Genomic DNA, 12,500 nt, shown 5'->3' with positions numbered 1-12,500 from the left:
AAAGTAAATTACATAGAAATAGTTTAATAATTATACTTAACATTTATCTAAATATTAACTTATTTGATGGTATCTGTGGAGATTGATCAATTGGAATTTAACTGGCATTTAATAAAGGAGCACTGAGGCTAAAGAACATGTTAACTATATAGTAATGTAATTGAATTGAATTATTTTAAGTTGTGGAGATACCGGTATTGTTTTATATAAGCTAAGTATGAATTAATAGGGGTACAAAGATTAGATTTATTAAAGACTATCATAAAATAATAAAATGATCAGGTAGGGTAGTGCACCATAGAAAAGGAATAACGATAGCCTAATCACTAAAACCGTTACAAAGTATATATACCTAATGAACTCTAATAGAGAAGATTTATATAAAATTTATAATAATTTAAGTATTGTGAACTAAAAATTGTTTATTAACTTATTTAGCTTATTACAATCAAGACTGACAACCGGTATTGGTTAAAAGAATATTGTTATTTAAAAGAACATGCTAATTATATACTAATTTTAAATGAAGAGGTATAATTTAAGTTTTAAAAGTTATTAGTTATTACTTTTGATCCGTACATGATATTACAGTTTCTTAGAGGTACTTCAAGAAGAAAGTACTCCATCTGGTGAGAGATAAATTTTATTTAATTACAGGGCATGATACATGTATTTAAGCGCTACAAGTTGTGTCATATGTTGAGAAATACTCAAATATATTGTTATGATATTCTGAGTAAAATTTGCTTGAGCTATTGCCTAAGTTGTTGCCACATCTTCGCATTTTTAGTATTGACTAATGCTTATTTTTTACATAATGAATTTGTCTACCATATATACTATTGTACTTTGCATAAAACTTTAGCTGTATTGGTACTTCTGATTATCATTTTTAAAGTATTCTAGCGTGTTAATAGTTTAACAAAATGATGGTACATTTTTTAATGATGATGCTACTCTGTAAATTAAAATAAAATAATTTTAATATTCAAATTTTATCCTTAGCTGCAATATTTTAAGTTTAAACTTTCTTGTTTTGTGCTTTACCATGTAATAAATTGTCACGAACTTTTCCAAGTGTAATAACTTGTCCTTTAATTTTCCAGGTTTATAACTTAAGAATATTATTTCTCTTGCTCGCATTTCACCATGTAATCCATGTTTTTTTCCAGATTATGCTATTATGCTAATTAATAATTTTATTAAATGTTGTAAGTATTACAACAGTTTTAAAATGCTGAGCACTCATCAGTCAATTATAGAGGTTTTCCATTAATATAAAAATGTTCATATCAAGTGGCAATATTATAGAGAAAGTAGATATATAGACAAAGATGTGGATTTAAATTTTAAGAACATTTTAGGTAGTGGAGCCCATCAACTGACTGACTAAGATTCAGTGGTTTCAGACTACTGTAAGGTTCTGAGAGGGAAGAACAAATGCAAGGAGACAATAAAGATTTTCTAATTATAGAAATGGGGTAAAGGGGATGTCAGAGCTCCATATAAGGAATTTATGTAGAAAACAGCATTGTCACAACTAAATGCCAAATGTATATATATATAAATGTATATATATATATATACACGTATATTTATGATATGTATTGCGCCTTGGAATTAAATATATATATATATTCATATATATATGCACACACACGCGCATACTAAAGGGAATCAGAAAGTATTCGCATCACTTTGACTCGCCTCGTATATGCATGTGTGTCTTCATGCTTGTTAAGTTTATGTGACTTTGAGTGTCTATCTATGTGTGAGAGCGAGCGTGACTGACTTCATTAGAATTTGAATTAACACTTAACACTATTTACCACCCATGAGTCTTTGGACGAACATTTATATTCAATGATAGTTTTATTTTTTCATTCGGTCAGATATAAATGAATGTCTAACGAATACAACCTGTGAACACAATTGTACAAATACCAAGGGCAGTTTCGAATGTTCGTGCCGGTCTGGTTATCGACTTGTTGATGATACACGATGTGAAAGTAGGTATCACTCCCGTACTTAGTCTTATTGCGAGTGCATTTTGTTTTGTAAACTTGTTCCTATATATAGTTTTCATATATTTTAATGTAAATAATTTTAATGTAAATATGCATATTCACTCACACGCACACGAACATATATACAAGTGTGCGTGTGTGAGTGTGTGTGTGTTTGCGTCTATTGTAATTTTATACATTAACGTACATATGTATGTATGCATGTTTCTATCTATCTATCTATATCTATATATATATATGGAGAGAGAGATAGAGATAGAAAGTGAGAAACATTAGTGTTTCTATATTGTAAATGGCTCATTGTTTCTGGTCTATTTCTACTATGACTTCTACGATGATTTCTGTTCCTCAGAAAATAGTTTCCTGCCTAGCTTTATTTCCAAGGCCTACTCTTCTTTCTTTATCGGAATTAATTTGTTGCTACTAAAAAGGACAGACACCATTTCGACGTATTAAAAATACCGAGTAGTCAAAAACACAGAACGCAAAGAAAAAGAGAAAATACGTTAAACGTTAAAAATGAATGCAAGGTTCCCAAACCATCAAATTGTGATAAAATATTTATTTATTCATATTTTATTAAACTTTCTTTTTAAACAAATGTTTTCAAGAATAATAATTTGCAGTTGAATCAGCGTATTTTAAGATATTAATCTAATATCAGGAAAACCGGGATATTATTTATTTATTGAAATATTATTACTGAGATATTGAAAAAACTATTAAAAATATTGAAAACTGATCTACAATGGAGTCTGCTATTACTTTACGAACTATTTTAATATATGAAGAACTGAAATTGTATGCATAACGCAACAATTATTTTATGCAGACTATTCCCTACAGCGATGATTTGAAAAAAGTAAATATCAAAATAGTTCTTTTACTCTATTGTATTTATTTAATGAAGCTTTGTCGACAAAAGTGCATCGGTAATTCAGTATCACAGAGAAAGTAAGCTGTCAATATATGATATTAAGTGATCCTTAAACGTTTAAATATGCTTATGAATGGCTCAAACATCTGTTGAAACAATTTAACCATTATTAATAAATCAGCAGTACATACATGTATTGAAAGAAAAATTTTAGAAATTTTGAGACAATGTGAAATAATAATTTTTATAGAATATCCCGAATCACACACATAACACTATCAATACTAGCATTTAAATATTAGTTCTAAAATACCTTTTAGATTAAAACAGTCAAACACCTATCATACATAATAGATGTGTTTTCGTGCCCCACAAGCAGCTTTCGTCTTTTTCTTTTCAAATGAGATTTTTTCAACCTAATATTTATATATTGTTATTTACAGCTCTATGTGTTTTCTTAGAGATTTTCCAGAAAAGCATTAATTAATGTTTTGATTAATTCATTCTAAATGAAAATATAGTAAGTAGTAATGAATAAAAAATTAACTCATATTCCGCCTGTTACGAATAAAAGTATTCGAGCTGATCCGATCGACAGAATATTCTGCTTGTGAAATTAACGTGCTAGTGGCAAAGCACAACACGGACACGCGTACACTTAGTGTAAATCTCAGTCAGATTCAGCGTGACACAATGAGAGAAGAGCGGCCTTGCCTGATGAAATAAATTGTTTCAATCATGGACACAATGATACATCGGTAATCGAACTGACAAGTTCGTGATTGTGAACCAAATAATCTAACCACTGAACCTCGAGCTTTTCCAATGAGTTAACAATATTGTAATAAAGAATACTAACATTTCATAATGCGCAATGAAATACAGCGCTGCAATAATTTATAAAATATGATTGCAACAATCTTTGATCTAATACCTGAGCTACGATTGATGAAAATATCCTTTCTTCTCTCTGGCATCAATTAAATAGTTAATTACAAATAATTTGAAACGACAAATAACGAAAATTTAAAGCGAATGAGTTTTATTTCGAGTTTTACCTAAATTTCAGATATCAATGAATGCAGTCTCAACATTCATAATTGCAAACAATTATGTAATGATACCGAAGGTAGTTACACCTGTGATTGTTACGAGGGATATTCAATACAAAGCAATGGCAGCTGTACACAGAAAAGTATTTCAAGTAAGATATATTACTGCTGTATGCAATTTTTTCCTTACATTTCAATTTAGTGATGCTGTTATCAACGAAATGTGGCGAGCTGGCAGAAACGTTAGCACGCCGGGCGAAATGCTAAGCGGTATTTCGTCTACCGTTACATTGTGAGTTCAAATTCCGCCGAAGTCGACTTTGCATTTCATCCTTCCGGGGCCGAGAAATTAAGTACCAGTTACGCACTGGAGTCGATGTAATCGACTTAGTACCTTTGTCTGTTCTTGTTTGTTCTCTCTGTGTTCAGTCCCTTGTAGGTAGTAAAGAAATTAGTATTTCGTCTGCCATTACGTTCTTAGTTCAAATTCCGCCGAGGTCGACTTTGCCTTTCATCCTTTCGGGGTCAATAAATTAAGTACGAGTTGCATACTGGGGTTGATCTAATCGACTGGCCCCTCCCCCAAAATTTTGAGCCTTGAGTAGAAAAGGATGTTGTTATCAACAGATGCAGATAATATGACAGAAACAATTTGCAATGATACATGCATACATAACCGTGTGAACACGAACACACGCGCGCAACCGTGTGCACAAGCACCCGTACACACGCAGTCGCGTGCGCACACACACATACACACACACACACACGCACAGACACACACACACGTGCACACACAAGGGACAGACAGAAGGGCGATTTATGCTGCAATACTTTTTTGCTCAAACTCATCCATGTGAAAAATCAGAATTCAAATGGAAATTACAGTGCTGTCTGACTCAGGCTCTTGTGCATGTGTGCAGTTATGTATGTATATATGTATACATACATACATACATATATATATATATAATATATATATATATATATATATATATATATATAAATATATATATATATATATATGTATATATGTATGTGTGTGTGTGCGTGTGTGTGTTTGTGTATGTGTGTGTGCGTGTCGTATATGTATGTATGTATGCATGTATCTATCTATCTCTCTGTCTATCGATCTCTATAGGTGCAGGCATGGCTGTGTGGTTAGAAGTCTCCTTCTCAACGACATGGCTCTGGGTTCAGTCCCACTGCGGGGCACCTTGTGCAGGTGCCTTCTGCTATAGCTTCAGGCAGACCAAAGCCTTGTGAGTGGATTTAATAGACGGAAAGTGAAAGAAGCCTGTTGTATATATATATATATATGTATCATGTGTCACTCAAACTCATTTTGCGAGTCACTAACAGTACATGTAAGCTTATTTAATATAGTTATATGTACAGCATCGTGGCATATGGTTCAATGCAGATCATAGCAGTTTTTTTAAACATGATTTGAACAAAACTTGAAAAAAATATTAACACGACAGCAACATATCTATGAATCTTCCTTAGGTCATTTTCATTTCCTCGATATCAAACTATCCAATGGAATGTTACTGAATAGACAGAATATCTATTTGGATTTTCATAAAACTGTTCATGGAGCAAATCATACTGCACTCATCCAAGGGCAGATATAATTTAGATGTTACCATCACACAAAAATAAAATAGTTATTAACCTTCTGTACTTTGACAATAATGCTGACGAATTTCTTCGACGGAAACCTAGTTGAACTATATGTCCAGAAAAACCGTAAAACTACACAATAAATCGTGTTCCATCCAGACTTTTACGAAACAATCTATTCAAAACGATTTTCTCTTTTCAAGAAAAATATAGAATCTGGACCCACATTTTCAATAATGCAAGCTATATGGAATGGAAGCACTCCGTCGGTTACGACGATGAGGGTTCCGGTTGATCCGAATCAACGGAGCAGCTTGCTCGTGAAATTAACGTGTAAGTGGCTGAGCACTCCACAGACACGTGCACCCTTAACGTAGTTCTCGGGGATATTCAGCGAGACACAGAGAGTGACAAGGCCGGCCCCTTGAAATACAGGTACAGCAGAAACAGGAAGTAAGAGAGAGAAAGTTGTGGTGAAAGAGTACAGCAGGGATCACCACCATCCCCTGCCGGAGCCTCGTGGAGCTTGTAGGTGTTTTCGCTCAATAAACACTCACAACGCCCGGTCTGGGAATCGAAACCGCGATCCTATGACCGCGAGTCCGCTGCCCTAACCACTGGGCCATTGCGACTCCACGTAAGCTATATATATACATGAAAGGAAATGTTTTATTTTTTCGTGGGTAATAGAATGATTATATCAATTCATTTAAACCGAATGTTATTAGAAAGTCGTTAAACTGAAAGTCATTAAAAGGAGGTTCCTAGAAATACAACACAAAATGAAACATTTCCAATTAGAAGAGAGCAGAAAGAGTGCTTACACTGTAGAGATATCATAAACAGATTTTAAATAAGCTGTCTGAAGGCCTCTGTTGGACGCATTCTATATATAAGCGAGATAAATTCTTTAGATCCACAACACTACAAAATGAAGCATCAACCATTGATCAAATCGACATAAATAGTGTAAGATGTGATATCGGTCATAGATAAAATGAGTTAAATTGGACAAATAGCATTGACTGATTCTCGGTGTAGTTAATGATCTGAATCACCTATGATTAATTAAACAGTGGGGAGTTTGGTGTAGCGGTTACTTTGGTCTTCAAACGAGAGCATGCGTGTATGCATGTATGTGCCTTTACATAGACTATAAATGTAAATACAAGATTTTTATGGTTTACTTTCTATCGCAGGTATCTCTGTTTGTTTTAACAAATGCAATGGAACTGCTGGGTGTCGAGTGGTGAACGGACAACCTGTGTGTTTTTGTAATAGCGGTTACATTTTAAAAGATAATTCCGCTTGTGTTGGTAAGTAATAATTACTATAAAAGATACTGCATTGTATATGTTATATTCTACTGTTTGCTGTCCAAATCACATTTATGAGTATAATTTCAAAATATAAATATGCTATCATTAATTACTGCAGCATTCCACGAAGGTATCAATAATTGCGACCATTAATATTTCGCTATATTTGGGGATCAGGAATATATATATATATATGTGTGTGTGTGTGTGTGTGTGTGTGTGTGTATGTGTATGTGTAGGCGTAGGAGTAGCTGTGTGGTGAGTAGCTTGCTTACCAGCCACATGGTTCCGGGTCAGTCCTGCTGCGTGGCACCTTGGGCAAGTGTTTACTACTATAGCCTCGGGTCGACCAAAGCCTTGTGAGTGGATTTGGTAGACGGAAACTGAAAGAAGCCCGTCGTATATATATATATATATATATATATATATGTGTGTGTGTGTGTGTGTGTGTGTATGTATGTATGTATGTATGTATGTATGTATGTATGTATGTATGTATGTATGTATGTATGTATGTATGTGTGCGTGTATACATTTGTGAGTTTGTATTTGTCCCCCCAACATCGCTTGACAACCGATTCTGCTGTGTTACGTCCCTGTAACTTAGCGTTTCGGCAAAGTACTAGGCTTACAAAGAATAAGTCCTGCGGTCGATTTGCTCGACTAAAAGCGGTGCTCCAGCATGGCTACAGTCATATGACTGAAACAAGTAAAAGAGTAAAAGAGATATGTATTGAGTATTATTTTTTACAAATACCCGTTAAATAAAATGCTCTATTCACTCTACAATTTAGATATCGATGAATGTAAGCAGACACCCTGTGAAGGTACATGTACTAACCTTAATGGCACATTTGAATGTAGCTGTCCTCCCGGGAAAAAGGTGTTCCAATCAACTAAATGTGTTGGTAAGTGTATTTCTGCAAAAATGATTACTTTATGGAATAGATCGACTATACCACAGTATAGAATATTTTTATTAAGTTGTGCTGTTATTATTTTAGTTGTTTCATTATTTATTTGCTAATATGTTCCAGTCTTTCCTTATATTCGCTCTATAATATTTCTGCTACGTATTCCATGTTTTTATCATTACTGCTCCTCATGCAATTTAACATTGTGGGTGTGTATGCATATTTCTTGAGATTATTTTTGCTAGAAGAAAACTTTTTATTTTTGTTTAAAATTTAACTTCATTTAGTAGTCTAGAGTTATTACTCTAATTAATTATCAATTAATTAGAGAAGCATTTCATATATAGTTTGATACATTTATATACTTCATATATATTTTTTATACTTTTGTCGGTAGAATGTGATGAAAATCATTTTGGTGACAAATGCGAAGGAGATTGTAACATATGTAACGAGAAATCAACTGAAAGATGTGATAAAGTAAGTGGATGTATCTGCAATGAAGGTTGGAAAGGTAGCACATGCGAAGCAGATATTAATGAATGTCTAAACGCAAGTGTCTGCTCTGCCAATGAAGATTGTAAAAACCAAAATGGAACTTACGAATGCAAATGCCAATCAGGGTACAAAAAGGAAGAAAATAAGTGCGTAGGTTGGTATGAAGTTTGAAAACTTATTGAAATTTGTATGTTCATTTGCTCATTATGGTGCAAAGATATTTATATTGAAACTGTCATAAGGGCGGCGAGCTGGCAGAATCATTAATACGCCGGACATATGTTTAGCGGCATTTCGCCTGTCTTTACGCTCACATCTCAAATTCCGCCGAGGTCGACTTTGCCTTTCATCATTTCGGAGTCGATGAAATAAATACTAGTTATATACTGGGTCGATGTAATCGACTAGCCCTCTAGCCCACAATTTCAGGTTTTGTACCTATAAAAGACAGGATTGTTGTTGTTGTTGCTGTTGTTGTTGTTGTTGTTGTTCTTCTTCTTCTTCTTCTTCTTCTTCTTCTTCTTCTTCTTCTTCTTCTTCTTCTTCTTCTTCTTCTTCTTCTTCAGTCAACAGATTAGACTGTTGGAAAAAATCCTAACATCGGGCTACAACATGTAGCGTTAGAAGTGAAGAAACCCCCTATTGGGTAAAAGCAAGTAACATTAAATACCAAGAACCCTTCTAACTATCCTAGCTGTCCCTAATAACACTGTTTTCAGCAGCTGTACTAGACTGGATTTTATGCCTATTTCCTCTAACCATTTGTTCAGATTTTTAGGGATGGGATAATTCTCAATGCACCTATAATTACTGGGATACATTTTACCCGCACATTCCATAGTCTCTGTAATTCAATAGCTATGTCCTGGTACTTTGCTATTTCTTCTGTACTTCTCATATAAATTTTTTCATCATTTGGGACTTTAAAGTCAATTATCTAGCACTTTCCATTCCATTTATCTGCTACTACCAAATCAGGCCCATTACTCTGTCAATCTGAAACTTAAAGTGCCATATCATCCTGTATTTCCTACTTTCTAGTACTTTACTAGGTTCATGTGCATACCATTTACCAGTACGTTCAAGTCTTTGCTTTCTACAAAGCTCCCAGGGAATAGCTCTCCCTAAATTGTCAAGTCTTTCTTTTCTTGTATTCTTTCTGTGCCAGCATGCTACATTTATTCACTATATGAGTAACGATTTTTCTTGGTTTTTGTTTAGTTTGGCTTTTATCCAATTAGTCCTTAATGCTTGATCTTATGCAGCTACTAGCAAACTAAATGATAATAATAACAGCAACAACGACAATAATAATAATAATAATAATAATAATAATAATTATTATTATTATTGTTGTTGTTGTTGTTGTTTTTGTTGTTATTATTATTATTACTATTGTTATTATTATTATTTACTTTTAATCTGCATGTTTGTTACAATCACTTGCAGAGACACACTCAGTGTTTTAGGGAGAGTGAATGATAAGTCATTTTACAGTATGAGTGAAATCTTGGCCAGGGCAGTAGCGAAATATCTTCATGTAATTCAAGACAAGTATTCAAATTGATAGGGCCTTTCTAAGGATGTGGGTAGTACTTGTCAGCGTAACCTTTGGATTTCTCTGAGACATGGTTCTCTTGGGATGCTATCTAGGTGTTTCTGAAATCATTTTCTTAACATACATAGGGAACCTGTTGTTGTTTTTATTATTATTATTGTTGTTGTTGATGTTGTTGCCTTTGCAAAGCTTCTAATGCTGGAGATGTACTACAGTGTCAGCTGTTCACTACCAGTGAACTAAGGTTACACCTCTTATTTTTCGAGCACCTTCCGGAGTATTCGAGCGGTCCTAAGCAGTGCTGTTTTCTGCAAGTGCTCCACCCTTATTGCAGCTCCTATTTGTTCCACGTACTTCTCGAGACTTTTGCTCACTGTTCCCAGGGCTCCGACAATTATTGGTACTACTGCTACCTTTTTCGTCGACCACAACTGCTTAACTTCCCAAGCTGACCTGGCATATCACCTGACTTTTCTTCCTTATCGCATACCTTGTCGGCTGGACATGTTGTTATTATTATTATTATTATTATTATGATCATCATCATCATCATCATCATCATTATTATTATTTTTATTATTATTATAATTATCATTATTATTATCTTGTATTTATCATATTTTTGTTTCTTTCATTGATATATACTATCAGTGGAATGTCAAAAACTGGTCAACATATAATCTGTGTCTATTTTTCATTGCAATGTCCGAAATAATCGAAGGTTTCTTACCACGTTTAAGCTATCTATTAGATTATAAATATACTTCAAACTAGACATTAAAATAAAAATTCTCCCACGTGTTATGTAAAACGTCATTAAAAAAATTTCGATTGTTGTGTTTCGTTTTATAAAACGTTTCGTATTGCAAGAGAAAAAAAATATCCCGCTCCAAAATTCTTCCCAAACCATTCCATATAAAAAACTTTTCCATTTTTGAATGATCTCTTTAATCTAATTTCAGACGTAACATTAAAAACAGAAAACTTTTAAGTTGTTGGATTTTCTTTAGTTAGTATAACTCAAAATGATAATGTTGTCAGTATTGTATTCAAATGAAATTTATCTGGTGATGCAGAACAGAAACGTTTAATATAGAAATACATATTCCTGATATTTTCGCAAGATTAATGGTAACAGATACGTTCGTCCCGTGTGAAGAAGGCAAATATTTATTTCTTTATTTCTTTATTGACTAAACATAGAGGGGTCAAACAAGGACAAACAACAAGAACAAAGGGATCAAGTCAATTATATCGACCCCAGTGCGTAACCGGTACTTATTTTATCGAACCGGAAAGGATGAAAGGCAAAGTCGACCTCAGCGGAATTTGAACTCAGAACGTAATGGCAGACGAAATACCTATTTCTTTATTACCCACAAGGGGCTAAACACAGAGGAGACAAACAAGGACAGATATAGGTATTAATATAGTGCGTAACTGGTACTTAATTTATCGACCTCGAAAGGATGAAAGGCAAAGTCAACCTCGGCGGAATTTGAACTCACAACGTAACGGCAGACGAAATACGGCTACGCATTTCGCCCGGCGTGCTAACGTTTCTGCCAGCTCGCCGCAAATATTGGAGGAAATCATGTGTCCACAACTTTCATTTTGTAAAAAGTGAAAATATTATAAAGGCTTTTTAAAATTGTTTTTAATTTCAGCTAATGAAAGTTTCACCCGAAAGACTGAAATATTACGTACGCTACAAAAACATTCAATAATTTATATGTTTTGGCATACTGCCTTTTTGCTATTTTAAGTTTACTTATTGAAAAAATTTGTTACAGATATTGATGAATGCCAGGTGACATATAATAATTCGTGCCCACAAGACTGCGAAAATCATGCGGGTGGCTTTGTGTGTAAATGCCGAAGTGGCTATAAAGAGACTGGAAATATTTGTAAAGGTAAGACAGACTATTATATAGACTACTATATAAATTTAAAAATGAGTCCGTATTTGAAAATATATTTAACATTTGTTGCCATTGGACATTTCATTATTTATCTCTGTAACATGTTTAAATATTTATTCAGATATAGACGAATGTGCAAACAAGGTTGATGGCTGCGTACATACATGTAAAAACACGGACGGATCATTTTATTGCGAATGCTACTCTGGTTACAAGCTGGATATAGACCGCAAGAATTGCACCAAAGTGAAAGGTACTGGAATTTATTTAAATACTTGAAATTGATTAAATATAAATAAAACTTTAGTTAATAATATGAATTATTAACGAAGCTTTCACAACTAAATGATGAATAGATTGTCGTTAATGCAGACCTCCAGCATGGAGTTGGTCCTACGACGGAAAACACTAAAAGAGTAAAAGAATCTCTATTCCTCCATACATACACACATACATGCATACATGCATACATACATACATACCTGCATACATACATACATACATACATACATACATACATACATACATACATACATACAAGTGTCGAAGATGTTACTGAGCAACGTGTAATGAAGTGTTTTACTGAAGAATAGAATGCACCACTCAGTACGGGTATTGAAACCATGATTTAGTGATCATGAGTGTAAGACAATAACGACTAGTTTTCGAGTAATTTGTTTTTTTGTTAGGGAATCTCTTTTTAAAGT

General features: G+C 33.7%; 1 protein-coding gene across 1 annotated transcript in view; it reads left to right on the top strand.

Annotated features, from left to right (window-relative positions):
- LOC115213197 (mucin-4-like) overlaps positions 1-12,500 on the top strand; it is a gene marked incomplete at its 5' end in the record, with an annotated part of 363,030 nt that overhangs the window by 196,670 nt on the left and 153,860 nt on the right. The window contains 5 exons of the mRNA XM_036503503.1: positions 6,782-6,898; positions 7,696-7,809; positions 8,213-8,467; positions 11,665-11,784; positions 11,915-12,046. Coding sequence (XP_036359396.1) covers positions 6,782-6,898; positions 7,696-7,809; positions 8,213-8,467; positions 11,665-11,784; positions 11,915-12,046 — 738 coding nt within the window. The remainder of the gene's footprint in view (positions 1-6,781; positions 6,899-7,695; positions 7,810-8,212; positions 8,468-11,664; positions 11,785-11,914; positions 12,047-12,500) is intronic.

This window comes from Octopus sinensis, linkage group LG6, assembly GCF_006345805.1.
Source record: "Octopus sinensis linkage group LG6, ASM634580v1, whole genome shotgun sequence".
NCBI classification, from domain to species: Eukaryota; Metazoa; Mollusca; class Cephalopoda; order Octopoda; family Octopodidae; genus Octopus; species Octopus sinensis.
The sequence above is the reverse complement of the archived record's forward strand: the minus strand, read 5'-3'. Positions and strand labels throughout refer to the sequence as shown.